Source organism: Anser brachyrhynchus (assembly GCF_964034855.1).
Source record: "Anser brachyrhynchus genome assembly, chromosome: Z".
Classification (NCBI taxonomy): Eukaryota; Metazoa; Chordata; class Aves; order Anseriformes; family Anatidae; genus Anser; species Anser brachyrhynchus.
Window position 1 is genome coordinate 23,130,156 of NC_137697.1, and position 25,387 is coordinate 23,155,542.

The following is a 25,387-nucleotide window of genomic DNA, read 5'->3' on the forward strand; positions in this document are numbered from 1 at the left end:
GAGATGACAGGGAAGTCTGCTCCTTCATGTGCTATTCACGAAGGCCAGTCCCTGCTGCAGCCTCTGCATATAGGTTCTTTACCTCCCATCCCACTACTTCCTGGGTTCTGGACAATCTGAGTGAGCCGAAAAATTGAGGAGGAGTTCAGACCACAGTTTCATCCCTGTTGTATCAGCTATGACTGCTCACTGCATGTGAAAGACTAAGCAACATTAGATGCCTCAGATGGCTATTTCCTTAGGTATAATATCCTGTCTCTCTTATCTGGGACATGTTTATAAGTATTCTTCCACTCCAAGGGGGAGATGTAACCTGCAGGAACTATGACCTAAATCTACCATATAGTTAAAAATATTAAAGCAGGCTTGGTAGGGATCCTGTCTATAGTAAATAGTTCTGCAGTTAATAGAGGGAACTTCTTAATGCCTGTGAGTTTATCTTTTCATCAGCCCTAAAGATAATTCATTTGCCTTTGCTAGGGTGTTTCCAGTGAGTAGTCAAACTAGACTAAATCTACATCAGTGCACTGCTACTAAACTTGCTTTACAGCCATGCTTGTGCAAACGACAAATGTAGGTGGTGCAGTTTAGCTGGTCACTATGTGCAATATAACCAGTATCAGCTGATTTGCATATAACATTTTTGCAATTAATAGTTGTTGCATTTAAGTTCAACTATATTAAAGCCTGTATGCATCCACACAATCAGACTGCACCTGGAAGTGAGCCGTGCTGTAGACCATATGAGCTAGAACCTAGCTGGAGGCCCCAAGAGAGACAACTGCATGTAAAGACGAATATGGCTACAAGGTTTTTTCTCAAATTCCCATAAACATGTTATAGACTCAGATTAGATTGCAAGCTGTCATATTTTGTACAAGCACAGAGTTAATGAAAAGCAAGCAATTTGCAAAAACACATGTGCCCATGCAACACCATGTGAATCCTTTAGAAGTTCTTGATCCCGGTGGGAACTGTGAACGCTGGTTCTGACAGAGGCGGATTGTAAATCAGTTACAGGAATGAGTTTACAAAGTAATCAACATTATATACCAAGATTATACCATAGGATATAAATTCATAGTGCTGAGATAAATGTCTATAAGTATCCATTCATTTTTTCAAAGATAAGATTATTCAGAACACTCTTATTAGATTTGACATCCTGTTGTCCATTACAAAGAATAAATGCACAGACCTACAGACCTTTCTTATGGTAATCTGTGCAAAAGACTACAACATTTCCTGCCTAAAAAAAAAAAAAAAAAAAAAAAAGTAACTTTTAGGAAGTAGAATAGAAAGAGTAAGAAAATGCCATCCTCCTACTTTTCGAGGATGCTGATGACCTTGGTTATTTGCAGTGATTTACTTTTGTACTGTTTACCCTAAATTTTATGATTACCTTTTCTGGAGTGGTCTGCCTCTTATAGAACCAAGGTAACAGCAGCCACTTATCAGCAAACAGCCTCTGTAGAAACAAAGCCTTTAGAGAACATTTGGCCACACAAGCAGAATACTGTTGTTACTGTGGAGACAGATGTTATTGACAGGTGTTAGCTGGAAGGTAATCTCTTCATCTGACTGGCTATTCAAATTGTCTTTAAAATACAGCTATTTTCTATAACAGTTGTTGAAGACTGGATTTATACTGCACATATATCTGTGCAGTCACTAAGCCAGACTTGATAATCTGTGCTGCATGATTAGAATACTGTGGGTTTTGGTTTATCTCTGGAAGATGAGCAAGAAATGGACTTTAGGCTCTGCACAAAAGCTGCATTTAGAATCCATTTCAAAAATCTTATGTCACTCTCAGACTTCAAACATTTACATGCATTGGGAAGTCTAAGCTGCAGTCTGTGATGAGGTTCTGTTTTTGTGGCACAGGAAATGCTAAGTTTACACACAAAAAAAAAAAAAAAGTGAAGTTGCAAAAGAGAAACATCTTTACATCCACCAGTTTCCACATATAAGCATTCCTTATTTTACCTTTCCAGGCATTTTGAATTTTCAGACATGATTTTCAGCAAAGAGGAATATTTAATGTTGTATTTCATTAAAAAAAAAAATCATAAAACCTATTTTAGGTTTTATGGTCATTAAAACTATTGTACATGAGCATAGTTGAGCATTGTTGTCTTTATTTCTATTCTAACTTGATTACCTTTTTTTTAAAAAAACAAAACAAAACAAAACAGACGGAACTATATTGTTGTTTGTAGCAGCAGGTAAATTCTACCCTCTGAAAAGTGCTTACTAGATACCATACCCATCCTAAATGTTTGCCACCAAGAATGCAGTTACAGCAGAGTAGATCTAGGACTAAACCAGCTGTTTAGCCAAATTCACCAAAAAACAAAAACTTCAACAGCATTTTTTCTATTGACCTTCGTAGAGCAATACTTGCATGTGATAAGTCATGCAGTTACCTAACTCTGATAATAATGACCTGGAGATTTTTTATAAAAGAGTTAGCAAGCCTGGTCTCAGTATTATTTTTCCGTAAAGTCAAGCAATCTGGATTTGGCAAGAGTATATTTTATTTCAGTAGTCACATGAGCTGAGCTTTACAATCATTATAATAACAAAATCTCATGTCCAGAACACTGTTAGAATAATATTTAAGCTTTTCCCAAGCTTGACATTTTACAGATGAATTAAAAATTGAAATGCAGTTTTCATGATGCATCATCCCAATGTGTGTGTGTATGTGTATAGCATAATTTCTATAGAATTTGTACCTCTAGCAATAGCCAACAGATACAAAAATATATTATTTTTAACAACATCATTGTTAATGTGCAAAATTCTTTGGGCTTTTTTATTTATAAGAGTGTGAGCAGAAGATCCAGCTTTCACATGTATCTTAGTTATTGCTCTGCATTCTGTTGAAATCAAAATTCTCTGTTCTAAAAATGGCAGTACCTCCCCATGTACGTGAAATTGTGCCAAGTCTTTCAGGTACAAAGACCTAGTAGAAGATCATTATTTTTTCCTTTAAATTTAAAGCTGTAAAGAAAAAAATATATATTATTCTAAGAAATAACTGGGAAAAAAAAAACCACTCAAGGATTTTATTTTTGTTACTGATCTAGTGTGTTAGCTTAGTGGGGCAAGATTTGTATGTTTTTATGTGTTATCCCAGTGCCAGCTCCAACATCAGTCACTGCTTTTAGGCATATTTGAGAGGCAGAAGTTAGATAATCATCAGCATTATGAGCTTCCCATCAATACTGTGTCGTAAAGAACTTACATCTACAGTAAGACCAAGCAGCATCTTCCAGAGTGAGTTGTGGTAGCACAGGCCACAAGGAGAGGAGTTGAAGATGCCAGTCTAACAATATCAGCATAAGTCCTACATTATGCCATTAGCAACATCACAGCAGGGCTCTGCTGCTTCCTCATGAAACAAATGAAAGGTCACCCACAGAAAGGTCACACTGAACCTCTACAAATCAGTATGCTTAGGAAATGAGGGGCCAAAATATTAACTCTTTTTTCCAATTCTGTGTTGTTTTCATTATCTCCTCCATTGGCTTGTGAAATAATTACATTATTACAGTGTGAAAGACTCATCTGGAATATGTAGTGAATTTGATTTGAAGCCAGTCATGAAAAATACAAAATACACATTCTTTCCTTCTTGATAAAAATAACAACCTTGATCTTGGAAAGAAAAGAAGTGACAAAATAACCAGCCTTGTCATAGAAAAAATGAAAATTTCCCCAAGAATAACTTTAAAGTGCTCTTTATAATTATCTTTAATGTCTGACCTTCTTTCATTTACTATTAATAATTGTTGTTTAGGAGGAAAGTGGAAACAAAGCATAATTATGGGTTTTTAAAAATTATCAGTATTACAGTAGCACTTTTGTAATGAAGTCTTTGTGAAGCTCAGGTGATATGCATGAGCTGAAAGATAAATCCTTACATTTATGCCATAATCAACTTGTTTCGAATTGGTAGAACTGTGCAGACCAAACAAAAATCCAGAAGGACATGCTGATGCCGCTCTATTACATTTCAGTCACAGTATAAAAGCTAGCACATGTGATCACTAATGCTTTTGAAATTGCCCTTTTTGTTGTAGATGATCCGGGATTTTGGAAGCCATTTAAACAGTTTAGCAAGGAACAAACAAACAAAGAACTAAGCACAGCCACAAAGTATTGCCCGGGAATACCGATAGAGTCTTCTGTAGAGATCAGGGGACATTTGTTAGAATGATGTTCTTCAGCCCTCTCGGTTGAAATGACTATTTAAGGAGGCCCTAATGTGAGCTTTAGCTCACACAGAAAGTTCTCTTGAGACAACCATGGAAAATTATCCTTAGATAAATTGAGTTTAATCACTTCAGAATGAAAGATTTGTGTATATAATGCAGCATGCTGTAAGATTTTAAGCCAATGGGTACTTTAAAAAAAAAAAGTTTCCACACAAATTTATCTTCTGTTAGCATTGCTAATTAGCATCATGTGAAATATTCATTAGAAACTTTGTATTGAGTATATAAACTCTCATGATCAGTTTAAGCCTACACTAAAATGACAGGTAAGATTGATTTATATACCTTGCTTTCCAGGAGGTACCAGTATACTGTCACATGAAACACACCTAGAAACACTCCAATTGCAATAGGCAACCAGTCAACAATGTACAACCTCTTCTCAAATGTTATATTTTGCATATTATCCACAGAACACGGTGATTAAAAAGCCCATAAAAGCATGGTTCATCAGGGCCACATCCTAAGTCTTCTGTTTCTTTGCATGGCAAGAAAGTATGGTTGTCCTTTTCCTCCACTGCTAGGATTAGAGAATATTTATTAGTAGTAGTATTAGTATTATTACTTGTAAGCTTATGTCTCTTCCTGAGGGAGAAACAGCAAAGCCAAGCTGCAGTGAAAAATCTTCACTGAATGAATGGCATACATGACCTGGGACAAAAATAAAAAGTGACCTCTTGACTGTTTTTCTGTGTAACAAGCTGCCAGTGTTATGAAGTCAATTTCCCCTCCAAGACTTCTCTCTTCGTTCCTGCACCATCTTTTTTGAGAAGATTGTGGTTAAATTTCAGCCAAATTGAATAGGATTGTTATTGCCTTAGTTGATACGACATAATGTGGTAGACCCCTAAGAAGGAGTGTGCCAAAGGATGCACAGCCTACCTGAGTCGCCAATTAGCTGCTAGTTCAGATCAGCCACTGCTGTAAACAGTGAGTAACAAAGCTGGCCTCTGGTGCCTTAAGGACTAATTATAAACTTAAAAGAAGAACAGGCAGTTCCACTGGCAGCAAGAGAAGAACTTCTAAGCAAGATTCCCATATTTGCTAGTTAAAGATCTGGATTGCTGCCCAAAAATCTGTGTGTTTGTGTGTGGGAGTGGAGGAGAGGGGTAGGTATTTGATAGCTTTTTCTCTTCTAGAATTTTTGGTTCTGTGTTTTTCAGTTGTAACTAGAGAAGTTGCATGTTGAAGGCTCAGAAAAAGAACAAAAGCTAGCTGAGAAGCTTCTGCACCGGCAACAGATGGAAGGGATTACTTCTCAGGGTAGCTAAGGATTAATATTTTACCTGTTAAGCCAAACTTTTCACTGTTTTACTTCATGATTCTCCCATCTATATACATTTACATGCAAATGTTTCTCCATTCTTGGATGTTGTTCTTATAGTCCCTTTTTATTTCATTTTTTTTCATCTTTTCTTGATGTCATATTATGTAGGCAGCTCTTGCAGAAGGCAACTCACTATTCCTCAGAATCTGCTGAAAGAGATTGTCAGGGTGTTAAAATTTTCTTTTCATACCCCAATCTAGTACATAATGTTTAATTTTATTTGGATAACTGGATTGGTAGGTGTATGAAGCATACTTTTAAGATTTTTTTTTCCTATTACGTACCTTCTGTTTTCCAATAAATAGATGATCTTTACAACTATTCTCTTTATGTTTTCTTTTCTCTGTAAATCCCTCGTTCTGTGTTCAAGATTTTGTATGATATCTGTACTAGCAAAATCCTTATTGTCTCTTCTTTTAAACATGTTTCAAAGAATTACAGAACTAGCTCCTTGCATTATGTATATTCATATCACTTTAATTATAGAACTTACCCGTGTTCAACTACAGTATTACATGTTAGAGAGAGAAAGTAAATGACAATGTTACCTTCCTTTCCCGATACCTCATCTAGGCCCAAGCACTACCCCAAATTTCCAGGTCCCCAAACCTGCAATGAGCTCTCTACTGAGACACACCTCAGAATTTGACCTATGAGTTAGATTTAATTTTTAAAACCCACAGATACAGTCTGTTACATCAGTTGCAGTATTGGTTTAATATATTATACAAACTATACACTTTGCATTGGATAGTATTTTTGCAATGAAAAGTTGAATGTTTCAACTTTTTTTCAGCAATTCAGGAGAATTGCTGGAGGATTGTATCAATGAGTGACGCAGATGCTGTCAAAATTCTGATTAAGCAGAACAGCACTGGTATATTTTTTTGGCTATCTTGTGTCATATTTGGGTGGTTCAGAAAGTCTGGAGAGCTCCAGCTTTTTCAAGATTTGCACCAAGGAATACTGCATCATCATTCATGAAGGGCCACATCAATACAGAGTGAAGCAATGAATTCCAACTGACATTATTTTGCTCCAACACTGTGGAGCAACCAAGGATCTAAAAAACCCAGGAAAGCCTTAGGCTGCAATCATCTCCCATCTTTCTCTAGGTTTATACTGTCTTGCAACATAACATGGGAACACTGACTAACTGTGAATTCCACCATGACTGTTGTGGAAAAAAAAACTCCTCCAAATCTACATTTTTATTTTTCAGGCAGCTTTCTCCTAAAAAAAAAAAAAGGGGGGGGTTGGCGGGGGGACTGGTACCAAAATGATAGTTCTGTAGAGCTGTTAGAGCTGCAGCAGCTGTTAATGCTGCTGGTGCCACTTCTGCTCTGTGAAAGGCTTGCAGCTGCCCAGCTGTTGCCTCTTGTTAGTTCTTGGTAGTATTCACTACAGTGCTGGTGTGCTCTCATCACTGTGGCATCACCAGATAGCTTCTTCCAGTGTCCCATTGCCTTCAAAGTGGGAACATTTTTCCCAATTGCTTATTAAATATTTTGTATTTTAGTTTAAGAAGATTGCTTTTTTCCATTTATGGACATGAATTGCTCACTGTTTTCTTTATGGTTTGCTATCTTTAACGTAGTTGGGGACAACTGCTCTGTCTCCCCTCACTCATCTCTTTTGGAATCTGGACACCACTTTTTTCAATCTTACCAGGTGGATCAAAATGTCGAGTATTCTCACTGCTTTCCTTTGGAGCCTTTTCACTGTGATTGCATATTCCTCTGTGGTATTCTTAGCGTGTACATCAGCTTTAACACTGTCATTGGCTTAAATAGATAGAAATAACTTCCCCTTTTTTCTGCACTTATAGTACTCTGTTAATAAGTGGCCTGGTCTTCTCTCTCAGATTGTCTGCAGTGTGGTTATTTATTTAGACAGTGCATCTCCCTTTTTGTATTTCTGCGTTTGATGGGCTTTCTTCTTCCTACATTTAGGGTTTTACATTTATTTTTATTCAATTTAATTGTGCTGATTTAGACAGTTTCTAAATGTGAGATCATGTTAAGTATAGCCCTTTTTTCAGTACTCACAATTTCTTCCAGTCTGATGTCATCCACAAATTTCATTACTACGTCATCTATACCATCATCAGTGTTCTTAAATAAAATGCTAGGCTGGAGCTAGGCTGAAGACAAATTACTTTACTCACTTACAGTACATTGTTTGAAATCTGTTCACAATCTTCCTCTAAACTTTTGATGACTACACCTTGCGTAAGTGTGGGGATATTTTTTGTTTGTTTGTTTTTGTTTGTTTGTTTTTGTTTGTTTTTAACCAAGTTTGGAAGCAGTTGCGTTGATTCCATCTACGCATTCTCTCTTTAATTTGCTTAAGGGAATGCTGTGAGGGATACTAACAAGAGCCTTACTGAAACCAGCTAACTCTCAGAGAAAAGTATTATAAATCTTTATGTGACTGTCATTTGATAAATCCATAATCATCATTATCTAATTTTTCTTTTCTATACCAATAAGTCACAAACTTTTCAGACCTTGGGGTACTAAACAACTTTTAGTTGCTCACTGTGCAATTCATCATCAGGCTAATAATAAACAGGCATTGTTATGGTGATTAATGATTAAAATTGATTTCATGGCCTGTGCTTCAATTGGAGGTTATAGTTTGGGACCTGGACCAGTTCCAGCTGGTCATCAGTTGATTGCCCAGTAATTTGCTTTGCTATCTTTTTGAGTGTCAGAGACAAGCTGACTGATTCGTGATTGTTTGAGTCCTCCCAAAAAACGGAGAACTCAAATAATCATGAAGGGCTTCTGGAATGGCCATCTGTTCCCAGCTTGGTACTCAGGTTTTCAAAACTCTCCATGACAATCTCTGACTGTAGCACCCACCTTTTCTCCATGTTGGGTAGCTGACTTGTACTTTGGGTTTGCTGGCTCTTAGCAGCTGTGTCTTTCCTCTACTTATTCCCATTAGATCCTGCCAATCATTTCTGAGTCAGTTCAAACCAACCTGCTGTCTTCTGTAACTATAACTCTATTTCTTCTCATTCTTCCTTCAGAGATAAGAAAAATGTGAAATCAATCAATTAAACTACTCTTAAACCTTTTGAAATTCACCTTTATAGATTATGGGCTTATTCTTCAGTTGAAGCAATTTATTTTGCAAATTCTTTCTTTTGCATACTGGGGAGCCTCTGGAACTAATTTTGAGAAACTTGTTTCCTCTCAGTTAGCTGGGTTTGCACAGGCTTTTACCAGACAGCAAATTAGCCCCCATGTCCACATGCATGCTTCCTCTTTTGTGGATGAAAGTTCATACCATTTCCTTTTCAAAAATGACCCCATATCTGGTGTAATTTTTACTTTTTTTTTTTTTTTTTTCCCTAGCAGCAGCTTCTGCAATACACTGTAACACAGGTTTATGAATACATCTGCTCCTAGACTTTTATTTACATCAGTAACAGGTATTTCCGCACGGGACAGAAACTGACTTACTCTGTTCAAAGGAAAATCATAATTTTTAATAATCTGGGGTGTATTTCATGCTTTGTTACATACATTCATGATTAGAGATTGTCTGTAGTGGGAAGATGAAAAAAAAAAAAAACACCTTGATATACAAACAGGTTTGCTTTTCAAAATAGGGCAATAATAATGAGGAAATCTGCAGACTTCCTTACTCTCCCTCCATGGCTTCTTTCTTATATAATTATTGAATCGCCTTTAAAAAAAAAAAAAAAAACACATTTTGTACTTCCTGAGATTTGGGATATCAGTATTGACAAGGAATTTCTCTTCCAAATGGATTCCTTTTCTTTCTCTGTAACTCTGGCTTTGCTCTGTCTGCAGTTACTGCTGCCTTTAGAGTATAGTCATGTCCCATTCATGCCAGGCCTTGACCTCCAAGCACCTACTCTTAGTTATGCATCTTATGCATCTGTACTTTGGAAATAAGGCCAAAAATTTGAATACCTTTTGTGAGATGCCTGTCCCTTAACAAGAGTAGAACTGCATTCAGGAGAATTTGTTTTTTGTCATACGTGTGAACAACAGCAGTAGCCAGAAACTACATGTGGCAGAATAGGTCAAGCAGTCACGGAAAGAAGGTGCACAGGAAATAAGGAGACTGTGGCATCTGGTAGTTTGAAGACACCTACCAATGCTCGCTGGAGTTGGAAGAGAGTCTCATATAGAAGAGAAGGTCTTCTTGCCTCTGTGTTTTCCTGTCTCAGTGTTGGTTGTCCTGGTGGGCTGGCTGCCAGAAGGCTTTTGTTCAGATTTGGAATCTGCTTAATTGCCTCTTCTTCTTTTGAAAATCTTGTCCTGAATATTCATGGAGTAATATATTGTAAATGTTTTGTTATCACTTCATGTTTGATTAGTCTTAAATAATATTACATATTTATTGATTTATTTCCTTGAAGAATGAGCAAGCTGCTCTGTTTTGCACTCTGGGTACATGCAACTGTATTATCACTCTGGGATTTCCAAAGAAGTCAGTACTGGCCTTTTTGTTCCCATTGAAATCAACTAATTAGCACTAAAGTACTCTTTTCCTCAAATGTTCATCTGACACAGTTCAGACTGTTTTTTAAATTCATGCTTGGGTTTCTCTTGTGTTGTTCAGAACAGACTACGCTATTAGCATAAATCTGTGCTTACACTGTTCAATGAGCAGTCCTACTTTGATTTTATCCATTGGTCAATTACTAGTTCTTTAAAATATATTCCTCTCTGATGTTCATTCTTCTTTCTTTGCTCTATTATTCTTTAATTCTTTTTTACAGAAACAAATCTGCAGGTATCACTGCCACAGGTTGCAGTCATACTTCATTTAAGGGCAAGGTAATTCTTTCTTGCGTAATCCTTCCCAGTTGCAAGGATACATAAGGATATAAATGTGTTGAAAGAGTGTCAGAATATTAATTACTTAGGACTGCAAATGTTTGTTGGAGATCGGTATGAATTACAAAACAAGAGGAGTCTAGAACATAATCAAAATATGTTTCTAAACACTGGGACATAAGGCTAGATTGGATGAGGTCTAGGATTTGACATATGTATGTGTATAACTGTAATTATAAGGGTTTTCTCTGCTTAATTAAAGGTACTCCTCTGCAGAAATAAGAAAGCAATTTACTCTCCAACCAGGCTTTGCGCAGTTCTGTCAACGAAGTTTAAGCACACCTGGCTTTTCTACTCTTCATCTGGTAAGTTCTGGGTTTGTCTTCTATGTACAAGTTTGGTATCTTAAGCCATCTTTACTTCACCTGTCTTCTGCCTCAAGCTGTTAAAAATGCTCCCTGGTATGTTGAGGATATTACACACTTGAAAGAACTAGGAATGGTCCTTGGAGCCTGAAATAGACAGTCGTTCTACATACTACTGAGAATCAAAGTTAAATAGTTAGTGTTGGAATATATAACAGCCTTGCCTTGCCTTGCCAGAAATGTTCAACTCCACAACCAAGGAAATGCATTGTGTGGTGGCCACAGATGTTTTACAAAAGGAGATCAACAAGAAAAATCAGAAAGGTGGAGGCTCTACTAGCATGGCTTATTTCATAGTTCCCAGAGCTAGCAGCAGAGACAGCATGCCAGCCTGCCTTTCAGTGATATTGAGTAAGCGTGCTAAGTGAGAAATGCCAAAGTGTGCCCTGATTGGCATAGACCTAACTGAGTCAATTGTTATATGGCTCCAAATTCAGCCTTCCACAGTTAATCCTCTTCCCCTCCCCCAAAATCAGACCATATGACATTGCCCTTATGACAAAGGGAAAAAATACCAGATCTTCTTAATTGCCTTTCAGGACGATGAGGATTCTGCAAACATGCTATGCCATAAAAAAAAAAAAAAAAACCTTTGGTATCAATAAGTAGTAGCAGAAAAAGTCTCTATGCACCAGTGATTGTGAAAAATGAAAAACACTAGATGTAAGCGTTTACTTCCTGTGTGTCAGGGCCTCCCGCCACTACTCACTTCCTTAATCTGAAATGCTGTGGTGTGCTTTAACTTATTCATTGTGGTTATTCCGACAGTGGAGGCTGGGTTCTCTTCTGCATGCATAAAGTTGCTTTTGCTCTTAAGAAACTCGGTAACATTTCATTTCCTGGGTATTGCACCATAGCTGCCATTTTGTGCGCTGTCACAATCTACATGCCTCTAGTCCATCCTCCTTAAAAAGGTATGTTTGTAGTAATGATTTGTGGCTTTTTTCTTTTTTTTTGTAGAATGATTGTTTTGCACACTTCTGTAATGTGTGAATATGAGTGTAGGCTTCTGGATTGAAACAGTATCTCTCTTTGTTTTCTTTGATAATTTGCACAGTTAGGGAGACCATTACCCTCCACCTGTATTTACCTTTTTCACCATCTTTTCCATTTGTATCTCATTCACAATAGTCAAAAGCACACAGTTCCATTAATTAAAGATTATTACTATCACTTCAGCTAGAAAAAGTTATAAGACATAATGAATTGTGATGTATTTGACTTGTTGGAATGACGAAGTGTGGTATCTGAAAGGAAATGCAATGCTTAATTGAAAATTAGATTGTAATAAGCAACATTATTTTGCATGCAAAACATTACATCTTCAGCAACTGAAAGGACATAATATGTTTATATATATATATATAATTTAAACTGTGTTTTGCTTTAATCTTTTGCAAATTATTTTTTGTACAGTTTGCTAATATATATCTACGCATTAACACATACTGTTCTAACTACTAGCAGGACAGTACAGTAAATGGGCTTCAAGGATATTGTCCTAAGACTATTAGTGAAAAGTCAATAGCTAATAAAGATTCCTATTTACTCATAACTGTTGACCCAGTATGCTCAGTCAGTGTTAGGTTTTCCTTTTGGGTAAGAAGGGCAAAGAATGAGAAAAATTTTTCCAAAACTGATTTCAGAGAATTCAATAGATCATTTAAATGTACAGGCAGATGGGCAAGTTCTGACACTTCGCTCATGTAGAGACCACTAGAGTTTCCCTATAAAAGAGGAATATGTGGGTTTTTGTGGGGTGTGCTCAATGGTCTCCACAGCATCATTGGCTATTTTTTACAAATGTTTAAAATGCTTTGCATCTCCTAGATGTTTTTACAGTATTTCTCCAAAATATGCTTCACTTTCTGTGATGTTTTTGGATTTTCATTAGCTGAATAACTTCCTCACTTAAGTTTCCAGAACACTAATAAGCCTCCAATACTTGTAGTTATACCACCAACCATTTTTAACTCATCTCCTTATCTACAGTGACTGATGTGATGTGGCATGGTACGCGTGAACCATTTTAGTTCAGAGCTACCCAGACCTTTGTTACTGCTGTGCACCTTTGTACTTTTCATAAGTTGCAGAATTCTTCATTGTCCTGTTGAGATAAAATTCCTGAGTACAACACTGTCACTTACAGAAGTAAATTCTTACTCCGGTGAAAATCCAGCCAACTCCCATGAGAGTCTTTCATGAGTAGGTCTCAGTAATAATGAGTGAAAACTTCATGGTTTTGACCTGCAGATTTTATTTGTGGAGAAGAAGACAGAAATGTAAAGAGAATAGCTCGAGATTATACCCTGGATGAGACAATTGTCACAGTAACATTGCATATAACGGCAGTATTATTATCAGGGACATCAGGTGCCTTGTTTTCCCCACACCCCATCAACAGAACCATAGAGATAGATTATCTTATCAAGTTTCAGACTAACTATTGTTGGAAGCTTCAGAAAGCCGTTGTATGAAATGTGTTTGGGCTGGCTGGTGCTATACAGTCCTGGTTCTTCACAATCAAGGATGATTTGATATCTATTTTTTTGGCTAAAATTCTTCCTCCTAATAAATAAGGTATTTCAATGCTATTGTTTTAATGCTCTAACTATATTTCATTGATATTACTGCACTTAGGTTTCCACGGCCTTTCTGGAACTCGCAAAACATAAACCAGAGTTTTCTAAATCTGTACTTTTTAGAACTCTTAGTTACTTGTCAAGACAGTCAACAATATGAGATGCTGGTCTCTGCACACAACTAGACAGATATTTTATTTTCTACACATATACAATCTATTTTTATTGACCATATAGAAAGTGAAAATAAATGTCATTTTTATCTACAAATGGAAAAATACATTAAAAGTAATATATGAAGTTACATTTATGTGTAACAATTTTAGATATGATATCAAACTACATTTACTGCTTCTGTTTTTGAGACAAACCAAATAAAAAGAGCCAGACAGTTTCACAGCATGTACGAGTGGCAGAGCTTGCACTTTTTGAACTTTGTTGTGGATTGAATGTTCTGTGTAAGAATGGCTGATAAAATAAAATCAAATACTTCTGTTCTCTATCGAGGTGCAATGCCACATGCCATAGAAATGGTGGTTACCTAAGGTTTGTAATAATTACTTTAGTAGTTCCATGTAATATGTTGTATAGTTATTGTACTAACTGTTGAAAAATCCAATAAAATTAAAACAAGTAAAACTAAAATCCCAAACAATTTAAAACCAACAACATTCAGAGATGGAAAATAATTTCTTCCTATTTTGGGTAAATCTTGCCCTCAACTTTGGAGCTGTAAGCACATAGCATTTCTAATAGCCAGTACCCTTCAGGCACAACACCCCAGTTGAGAGGCATCTTCACGATGGCAGCCATGGTGCTGGCACTTAGCTCAGTGTAACCTACCAGACTTACTGCCTTAGCCTTGTTATTGCTAGTGCCTTTCTCACACATGGTTCAGAGCCCATTGGCAGCTCCCTGCCAGCTGGCCACTGTCATGTTGGTTGCCTTGCCCTTGTTTCCTACTTTCTGATGCTTTTTCTATCACTCTGATGAACGCCATAGACTGGACAAGAGGGACTGGGTGTGCTTCACAGGGATCCAGCAGAGTACATCTGAGGGAATCCAGAATGTACTTCAGACAGCACTACTCCTACCAGCATCTGTGAAAGCTTAAAAAGGAAAATAGGTGCAAATTTGTTTTTTTTCTTTGTTTTTGTTTTACATTAAAACTTTTCTTTCTTTGTTTCATCATTTCTTTTACAGCTACATGTTTTGTTAGCAACTTTTCCCTGCATTCAGTGCAATGGCACAGTACATTAGGCTAGATAGCTCTTCCTTATTTTTAATAAAAATGGGACAATGACAAGAATTAAATAAGGAAGCCTAAGTTACACTATTATAAATACCTCTGTTACTAAAACAAAGTTATTTCTTTCTTTCTTTAGCCCTCCTTTTATGACGCAGTAGACCCACTAGATTTTGAAGGCTTCCTAATGATGCAGCTGAACAACTTGGACTCAGAACTGGCACATGAACTTGGTGATTTTCCTGAAGATGACTTGGATGTTGTCTTTACACCCAAAGAGTGCAGGACTTTACAACCTTCTATGCCAGAAGATGGGTAAGGAGACTTTTTCTCTCTCTGAAATGCTGCATGTTTAAAAATAGTTTTGAGCATAAAGATATTGGTCCAGACACCTCACTCTGCTATCCATCCAGCCCTCATGTACTTGCTTAGCTTTAAACATCTGAACTTTGTCATTGATTCTGTTAGGCCTGTTGGCACAGTTAAAGTTATGCAAGAACTTAGACAACTTTCTGCTCTGGCTGGTAGCTGCAGATGGGAGGTAGGGGTAGACCAGGACAAAGAGGGAAGAAGGGCAGGAGGGTAGTATGAAAAACAATTCTGTAGCTGTGACTCTTGGAGGTGGAGGTTGATTTTGATCATGTAACAACCATAGGACCAAGCCTTTTTTCCTTTTTTTTCTTTCCCACCAGCTACGTGTTACATGGCATTGACTAGATCACTAAGCATCTTTTTCTCAGTATCTTCTTTGTTTAATATTCAGAAGGTTTGGGGGAAGAAAAAAAATATCAATTTCTAGTGTAGAAGTCAATTCTGGGCCCAAGTATATATTATTGAAATAATTAGGAAGCTTTCCACTATTTTCAATGGTTTTTAAATTATAATAGTTAGCATGAGTTGATACTGGTAATTATCTATCCTGGAAATACTTACAGTGGTTTGATAAACAAGGAAGATATGAGCAAAAGAATTTTTCAGAATGAGGAAAAGCACTGCCTTGGAGAATTTTCTAGTGTGGTTTAGGAGAGTCCTATGCACTGTATGCAAAATACTCACCAAGGATTGTTTGGCCATAAATGTTACTGTTGAGTAGAACCACAAAGGTGTAGCAAGGTTTGCAAGCAGCAAGAGCCAGATAAACCAGTCAGCACCAGTTTAGCCCCAAACTGTTGTGTTTGCAAAGATGGCTAACTGTGTAGGAGTGTTTGGGATGCAGCTTGGCTCCTTCCAGTGTATTCACGATATAACCATATGAACATGGTCTATGTTCTCTGCTGTGCTGAACCTGAGTGCTGAAGGCATGAACAGGCTTAGCTTATGGTGTCCTGTCTCAGGGCAGACCTGCATCCCCCTCTGCTCCTGCATGAGATGTAACAGCCTGTCCTAATTTATATCAGCTAGCTGTATGAATTAGAGCCCTATACAACAACAGTATGCCTTCAGTGCTTTCTGCTCAGCACACCAAATGTGATGAGGCTAAGTGGGAATGACAATTTAGGTGATTTTCACTGTCTGTGGACTAGCTCAGTCCCCCTAGGTGGGTTCTCAGCCTGCATATTCCTTCCTGGCCTAATGTAATTCTCAGGAAGTTCAAAAGAGCAAAGGTGGTAGAGAAGGTGTCACACTAATCATGCAGATCCTGAGAGCTCTTTGAATCATACAGATCCCATGAGATTTTGTAAAATTTGCACAAAATGTGATTTTTGACTTAAAGTTGCACATGAAGTCACTCATATAAAATGTTCCAGTCTTTCTTATGAACTCTTGTTTTCTTGTAGCTGGGGAAAGAGAACGGATATCAAAAGACAATATTTTGATGCTTGAAGTTCACATTCAGTATATAAATACACTACTAATAAGACAGGGAGACAGGATGAAAATAGTAAAAAAATATCCAACTTAAGTTTATGTGTTTAAGTTATGTTTTAACTTAAGTTATTCACAACAAGTGAGTAAGTGAAATTAAGTTTATTGTTATTAACAGCTCAAGTAGTTATTCAATGTGATTTTAAAAGACAAAATGATTCCCATACACACACACATTTGCAGCACCGTCTCCCAGTATAACTGTTATTTAAAACAGCAGTTAACTTTTTCCACCACGGTGGTATTAAAATATACTTAAAGGTATCTGTGGCATAGCTTGGGGAGACAGTAGCAACAAATTTGTATCCAGCAGACGTTTTTATACAACAGCTCCTTGCTTAGCCATTTACGCTGCCACTATGGATATTAACACCACATGCAAAATCCTGGTCAAGGATGCATGGCATGTTAGGGAGGTGATCGCTTGGGAAGGGCATACACTGGAAATCTGCGTGCAGGCAATGCAGCTTTTGGTATCTTCCTGTGCTGAAAGCAGGAAGCAGACACACCAACCAGATGAGGTTAATGTGCTGGCTGCTGACAAAAGCATGTCCTTCTGATGCAGGAAGTCACCACGTGCTGCCTCAGCCCACTCGTGCCATGAGGTGATCTCAACCCCGATCAGATGTTACCCAGCCTGGGCTGCAAATCTATTTGAGCACTGGGTGGAAAGTGCTAACAATCGATTTTGGTACAGGTCACTAACGTTCTTCAGAATAGGGGTAGGGTAATTGTGCTACAACATCATGATAGCACGTTCATCATCACTAACATTGACTATAGCTTATAATGTTTCAGTGCCAATAAGTATCCAGCCTCTCAGGCAGCACTGACAACTTTCTACATTAGATGAGACATTTCAGAATCATAAAATTGTAAAGTATTTTCATATCTCACAGTTTTTTTGAGCTGTCTGATTAAATGCTTAGGGTCCATTTCTGGAATTTTCTCCATTTCTGTGAGAAAGAAAGTTATACCAAAGTCTTACAAAGAGACTATGTATTTGCAAGAGTACAGGAGCTGAGGCCTCTGGAAAAGTATCTCTATTGGAAAAACACAAAGATGGATACGTGGTACACTTTAATTTATTTTGCAGTACTTTATAGCAACACCAGTCTTATATTCGTGGCAAGTGGTTATCTCTGTTAAATGTATGTTTGTTAATTTATAAACACAGCAACCAAAACCTGCATAAGGGTACCCATACAGTACACATATTCCTTAAACCTCAAACAATAGCTTAGCAATAAATAAACATACAGGAGAGAACTAATAGTGAGGCCTTTATCTGAACAGCATGTTTAGATAAATTTCTCTGTCCTTAAGGCATGACCTAGTTACTAAAATATTTACCATGTGTTGCTTTTTCCACAGGGTTGAACTGGATTCACATGTCAGAGATTGTGTTCAGACGTATCTCCGGGACTGGCTGATTGTGAATAGAAAGTAAGCTACCTACAAGTAAATGAAGTAGAAAACATTTTGTGTCCTATTTGACAGAGAGAAGATGTATGTTATTAGTAATTTTAAAAAATAATTTGAATCAGTGACTGAAGACCAGAACTGACTTCTCAGTAGTTTTGCTCTACTGTTTTGTTTGAGCCGATGGGAATTAATCAGGAAGTAATTCACATCAAGTGTCTATAATGATGATTTATCTAAATCAGGATTAATTCAGGATACATTCATTGTGCTTCCTTGCATTCTCAGGAGTCAATTAATTGGCAACTATAACATACTTGGTGGAATATTATCTTCAGAGAAACAAAGCTTAGTTCTTGAATGCCTGGTAGTTAAAATTTCCATGTCATAAATTCGTGAACAAATTACAAATGAACCAATTCAAATATATTCCAATTTTATTCCTCAACCGTGTGGTCCAAGTGGGTGTCAGGTCAATCCCTTGCTTTCAGGTTACCTAATACCTTTCTAATCTGATTCACCTCCATTTTAAAGCAGTATCTTAGTAGTAAGTAGTAGTAGCTGTTACCACGGTTGTCCTAAAACTTTACTCATCTAAAAGTTGCAGTCATTTTCCAGGTCCTGGCCTAAACATTTTCATAGCCATGTGTGCCACTTCTTCTTAGGCCAAAGCTGTTTCTTCTCTCCTTACTCTTTAGCCTCTTTGCACACTGAGGGACAGCAATCATATCCTACCCCAGCTTTTAAACTGATGGGCTAAACAAGCCAAGCTTTTTTAATCTCTTCTCCTACTGTAATAGCTTCGGTGTCTACTCAGTGTTTATGTGGTGAGTAGTTGATCTTTCATCGTGACCTCTTATCCCTTCTTTTTCTCCTTTTATATGATGCTTGAAAAATCTTTTTTTTCTTTTCTTTTTTTTTTTTTTCTTTTTAAGTTTTGTGCATTTATGTAAGGACTATTGCAGTTTGAGTTTTGTCAGTTTTCACTCTACCCATTCATACCAGGCTTTTAATATACAGCTGTTAGCTGTCTAGTCTTCAGTCCTTTCAGGCTCTTTGATTACTATTGTACACTATTTATTTTGTACAGTTTGGGGCACCACAATACAAAAAGTACATAAAACTATTAGTGAGCATCCAATGGAGCACTATGAAGATAGTGGAGGGACTAGAGGGCAAGATGTATGAGGAGCAGCTGAGGTCCCTGGGTTTGCTCAGCCCAGAGCAGAGCAGGCCGAGGGGAGGCCTCATGGCGGCCTGCAGCTCCCTCACGAGGGGAGCGGAGGGGCAGGCGCTGAGCTCTGCTCTCTGGGGACAGCGGCAGGACCCGAGGGGACGGCATGGGGCTGGGACAGGGGAGGGTCAGGCTGGGGGTTAGGGAAAGGTTCTGCACCCAGAGGGTGGTCGGGCACTGGGACAGGCTCCCCAGGGCTGTGGTCATGGCACCGGGCCTGTTGGAGTTCAAGAAGCATTTGGATAATGCTCTCAGACATGTGGTCAGACTGTTGGGTGGTCTTGTGTGGAGCCAGGAGTTGGACCTAATGATCCTTGTGGGTCCCTTCCAAATCAGGGTATTCTATGATTCTATATACAGTTTTTGTGATTATGTTTTGCAAATGCTGTAGATTTCCTGAAGATCCACAGCTTCCAAAACTTTGTGAATTTCTTGTCAGAAAACAGGAGATTTAAAGAATCACCTTAAGCAGAAACAAGACAGATTTCTGCTCATGGCTAAATTTTCAGATGCTACCAGAACATGCCCCTGCACTGAAAATGCTATCATTTTACGAAAGGTCAAAACTGTACACTGTACAATTGACAGTGCAGGGAAAGTGCATTTCCCATTTTTATTACATTTGTTGCTAAAATAACCAGGCCGTACTAATTTTGATTTATGCTAACTTACTATTTTATAACACTAAAAGGAATGAGAACAGGGATAAATATGTGTGGATCATCTCTTTCTTCTACATGCCCTGAAAATTCTACATGATTTGATTTCTAATGGTGTGTGAAAAGGAAGTGTAGTCCTAGAACAAAAAAAAAAAAAAAAAAGAGTATTATGGGCTTTCCTGGCAGAGATTGGCAGTATTCATTGGATTGTTACCGATACATCCAAGAAAACTATTTTACATAGAATCCGGTGAAGGATTTCTGCATTTGGGGTCAGTGTAATTCAACACAGAGAACTGGATCTATGCATTACAGTTTATTTTATTTTATTTTATTTTATTTTATTTTATTTTATTTTATTTTATTTTATTTTATTTTATTTTATTTTATGTCCTGTCCCATCCTTGTCCCTGTCGTGTCCTGTCCTGTCCTCCTCTCCTTTTTTTTCTTCTCTTATCCATTTTTATTTCGTTTCATTCAATTTCACATATTACATGTGAAGGGAACTTTCAGCACATGCTTGCTGTGCAGGGGAGCCCAAACCCAGATTCTTGGGGATGCAGTGTGTGAGTGGAGCTCTCTGCCTTCCCCAGCAGACCCTCCTGTTCAGTTCCTCAGAAAGACCTTTCTGGGGCTCCAGTTTTCTGCAGCATTTCCTGTTCACCTCCTCGTGTGCTCATGCCCTCTTCCTGAGGAGCAATGTGGCACTGGGCAGGCCAGCATATTTGCTGTCATTGTGCTGTGCCCAGTCACCCAGCTACTGGTTTTACTGATGTGGGGGTATGTCAGCAACCATGCATTGTGGATCATCTCCCCCCGGCCATAAAGGATTTGCATGGTTCAGTTTTGCCACCTGTGCGGGGAGGAAGCAGCTTCCGAGAGCTGTGAGGAGACTTCCTCCAGGGGTGCTTATGAAATTGGTTCAGTTCTCAGAAGTGATCCACAATGAGTCACCAGAAAGAAGCTGGCGGGTTTTGCAGGCTCACTACGTACACTGTGCAGAGCACAGTGCTCATGCTTTCACACAGCACAGCTCTGAGTGCACTGTGAAGAGGCAGCATTGTCTCTGCACACAAATAGGGACTGAGCAGTCAAGTACATGCAGCAAACAATAAATAGCACATGGCTATTTTTGCTCTTATGGGTGCATGCAAAAATGTGAATGGAGCCAGAGAGATACACATGCATGAAAAGACTTTTGGGGTGTTTTATTGTCTCACTGTTTCAAGTGAGGCAAATTTGAATTCAGACGCTTTATTAAGTCTGAGCCCTCCCAAAGAGCTGACCTTTGAGGGCTAACAAAGTAAGCAATTAAAATTGCAAAGAAAAAGGTAGCATAAACGATGCTCCACTGTTGGGAAAACCAGTGGCTGCTATTGGGAGTCTCATGGTATGCTGGGGCACTATTCTGAAAACAGGTATGAGGAGGAGGCAAAGAAGTTAAGGGAGGAGAAAGTACTCATAGGAAGTTTTCCACTGTATTGAGAAAGTCTGAAAAGGATGTGGTTGTCAACTTGAGAGATAAAGATTTGTAGGACAGGGAGATGAACTTATGGTCTGGAGAGCTGTGGGTGATAGAAATGTGTGTGTGGCTTTCATCCATTCCTGGATGGGAAAGTTAAAGGCAGCAGAGCGAAAAAAGTTTGGTGGGTGGCACAAGGAGCAAAGACTGAGGAGGTCTCCTAGTCCTCATGCCTCTGAGCAGGGGGACATGTGCAATAGGGGCTAGGTGCAGCTGAGGGGTCTTTGTGGTTGTACTATGTCTGTACTGCCTTAACTTTCCCTGCAGCAGCCCATACAGTGCTGTGCTCTGCACCTGTAGCTAGAACAGCACTGGTATCACACCAGTGTTGTGCCTACTGCTGAGCAGTGCAGGCACAGCACCCAGACTCCCTACAAACCTCCCAGAGCTAGCAGGGAGTGGGCAAGGGGTGAGAAGGGGACATCACCAGGGCAGCTGACCTAAACCAACCAAAGGGATATTCCTTATCTTGTGGAGTCACACTCAGCAATAAAAGCTGGGAAAGGGGAAGAAGGGGCGGGGGTGGGCTGTCATTATGTCTGTCCTCCCAAACAACTGCTACATGTATTGAGGCCCTGCTTCCCAGGACGTGACTAAATATCATTTAGTTTAATTATCTTTATCTCAGCTAGTGAGGATTTGGGTTGTTTTTGGTTTTGTTTTTGTTTTCCTCATCATATTTTCTGCACTCCTTCCTTTGAGGAGGGGCGATTGAAAGAGCAGTGTGGTGGAGTTTATTTGGCTATCAGTCTGAAAGCACCACAATGATTTTGGTATAGGCCAAGGTGAGGTGAGTTCCTGTGCATGTTGGTTTCTCCCTTCAGTTGTCCTTTATTTCTTTTCCTTGTCCTGCTTTTAGAATTCAGCCATTAATGTGACATGTCTGTTAAAAACAGAGTTTGCCTCCTGGTGAGTTTTAATTGCTACCATCCTTTTAAAAATAAGTAAAATAAATTTCCAGGAATGCTTTATGGGAAGGGCATCTTTAGTGTAGCTTGTGCCTCAGAGGGAAAGTGTGATCTCAGGTAAGCAAATCTCTGTATTCATCATTGGAATGACACTAGAGGTAGTTAAAAATAAATCAACAAAACCTCTTATGGATGCTAAGGTGTCTCAAAACAAACTTGTATTAAATTCCTGTCTTTCATTCTGGATGATTAATGCAGTTCCAAAACAAGGTCATAACCAAGGACAGATGGGGTTGTCTCTTTTATTACTTCAGTTTTCATTTGCACTGAACTGGTAAATGATTAAAATTCAAAAACAATTAAAATTAATACACATCAGATGATATAATTCAGTTAGTCTCAAAATATAATAAAAGGTGTCTCCCTGATCAATAATTACGTATTGTGACATCTTTATGAAAGTACTGAGATATTTAGATGTTGCTTTGTAAGTGCTATGGAAAGGAAAATGAACAGAGCAAGATACTGTAACTAAGGACACTAATTCCAAAAAGGCTACCACAGAATTTAGCAGATTGTTCGAAAAGAATAAATAGTTTTATACACTTAATTTGCTTAATTACTTAATTTTTAGTTTTTATTTTTCTGTTTTCTTTTCCTTTAATTCCTTTTTTGCTTCATCCTGACTTACTTGGGTTTCTCTCTGAAAGGAACCAAGGGAATTCAGATACCTGTAATCTGAAAAATAAGGGATCCCGAAAAGATTTTCACAAGCGTCTTCAGAAGCAAACATTTGAATCAGAAACTTTGGACTCTGGTGAAGCAAGTTTTCAGGTATCTTTTATTTTCTGTAGAAAAAGTTATCAAATATAGTAGCTTCCCTCAGAAGAAGTCAAGGTGCAGCATACTGGGATCTCTGTAGCAGTTGGCTTGTCTTTATGAGGAGTTTCTGTAACCATTGCATGTAGAGCATGGAGGTATCAGTGCACGGGCTGATGTGGCTGTGTAACTCCTGCTGCCACCCCCTGATCAGGGAAGTGTGAGCAACAAAGTGGGCTATGTGCTGCTGGAGGTCCCCTGGCCTGTTTGTTCTCAATGTGGATATAGTCAGGCTCGGAGACCTGAAGAATTACAATGGCTCACCACCTCACCTTGCTCTGCTTTGACTTCAGCAATGTCCACCTTGAAAATGGGAGGTGAACAACCCTTTTCTTTGTTCCCCTGCACGTGGAGAGGCACAAAGTGTAGGACAGTACTTGCCGTCATCTCCCACTTGTTGGGCCTCCTGGCAGATGTGAAATTAAGGCAGCCTCTGAAAGATAGGCAAGAGAAACCTCATGACGTCCACACCGCAGTGGGCTGTAAGAGGTTTTGCTGTGCCTTCATTTTCCAGCAGACGGGGCCCAGACATGTGCCCACGCTCCACGAGGACACCTCCAGAACTGCCCCAGCCTCCTGCGACTTCGACCTGCGCAGCCTGCAGCCCGATCCCCGCCTGGAGAACCTGCTGCGGCACGTCAGCGCCGAGGAGTTTGAGAGGCAGAACGAGGAAGCCCGGCGAACCAACAGGCACGCTGAGCTCCTCGCCCTCTACCCATCCGTGGACGAGGTGAGCTCGGAGGACTTCCCGTGCACAAGCTGTGCTTTGCTGGGGGGGGCATTCTCGGAGTGTTGATGGATGCCTGCTCCACATTGAAACATGGGGCTCCTGGCCTGGATCTCTGCCTCTTCTGCTTTTGTGTGTCTAGCTTGGGTGAAGGGACACCACCATGGGCTCCACAAAGTATTTTGTATGTGCATTCAGGTGGTTGTACCAGACTCATGGTGTTGCCTAAGGCCTTGTTACCCTGGTTTAGTGTGGGTCAAGCCACATTCTGTTAAAATATTTGTGTCAGAACAAGCAACACATGCCTGGGAAACACACCAGATGACAGTCAGTAGTGTAGATATTTGGGAATATATATCAATTTTGGGAATATATATCAATTTTCTTTCTGGCTGAAGAGGTGAAATGTTTGCTGAGTGAGGGAGCATTGTTTGGTAGCAGCAGCCAAGTTACATCATATAAAGCTGTTATGTAAGCATGCAAATTTACAATTACTTTAACAGTATATGAATAGAATAACTGTTTAATGATAGGAAGATGCAGTGGAGATACGACCAGTGCCAGATCGCCCAAAGGAACACCTGGGTAACAGGATTTTGGTAAAGCTGCAGTCTCTGAAGTAAGTATCCTTCTCTGGAAGGCCTCAGTTACAGCTCTCATTTACAGTTTCTTAATTTATCTGATTGTATTGCTACAGACCTGTTACACTGCATGTTTCCTGTTCAACAAGCATTTACATGCTTGCTTGTTCTTGCCATGTGTAATTTTGGCAGAAAACTGTTTCTATCCATATTTACAGAAGTCTTTATATTGTCATGGTGAAAAGGATTTGGAGATGATGCCAGTTATATATTATGAGTAAAACTAGATTGGTCTCTGTGCATGCTAGTGGACTTGATAAATAGAAAAAAAATCAAGAATGGTACGATCATTTTAACTGATATCTGAGACCAGCTTTCAGACCAATTTAGAAAATATTGATAGCAATTTACTCCTTTTTGTTTTTTTTCCTCTTGAAATCATCTAATGAAAGGCACTATTAAAAAAAAAAAATCCTCCAAATTTTGGGAGAGCCAAACTCTGGAACTAAATATTTTTCCTCACTTCCTAATGGAAATACCAGTGAAAATATATCCGCCCTTTTTTTTTTTGTTATGCAGAGTCTTAGGAGTAAAATATTAATGAGTGTACTATGTGTCTTTCCTTAACAGGTTTGATATAGAGATTGAACCTTTGTTTGCATGCATAGCTCTCTATGATATAAAAGAAAGAAAAAAAGTAAGTGTACACTACAGCTTAAAAAAGGAATGGAATAATAATTGTTCATTCATTTACTTTTTTCAGATTAATTTCATTATTGATTAAAAATTCTAGGACGTTTATCTTGTCTTCTGTTTCTGTTTTTTCAATTGGCTTGGATTTTATCTCTTATTTATATCTTTTAACTCTAAAAGCTATTTAGAATAACTTACAAAAAGTAC

At 38.5% G+C, this 25,387-nt stretch overlaps 1 protein-coding gene across 4 annotated transcripts in view; it reads left to right on the forward strand.

The window, feature by feature from the left end:
• DOCK8 (dedicator of cytokinesis 8) overlaps positions 1-25,387 on the forward strand; it is a 92,934-nt gene that overhangs the window by 6,710 nt on the left and 60,837 nt on the right. Inside the window, exons 1-8 of one of the 4 annotated variants that reach the window (XM_080573786.1) lie at positions 5,268-5,395; positions 10,699-10,801; positions 14,829-15,004; positions 17,930-18,001; positions 23,011-23,134; positions 23,694-23,909; positions 24,440-24,525; positions 25,118-25,184. In XM_080573786.1, the coding sequence (XP_080429912.1) occupies positions 14,877-15,004; positions 17,930-18,001; positions 23,011-23,134; positions 23,694-23,909; positions 24,440-24,525; positions 25,118-25,184 (693 nt within the window). In that variant the 5' untranslated portion in view covers positions 5,268-5,395; positions 10,699-10,801; positions 14,829-14,876. Of the gene's footprint in view, positions 1-5,267; positions 5,396-10,698; positions 10,802-10,891; positions 11,776-14,828; positions 15,005-17,929; positions 18,002-23,010; positions 23,135-23,693; positions 23,910-24,439; positions 24,526-25,117; positions 25,185-25,387 lie in introns of those variants that run through there. The other 3 variants (XM_080573783.1, XM_080573784.1, XM_080573785.1) reach the window with 3 other exon arrangements.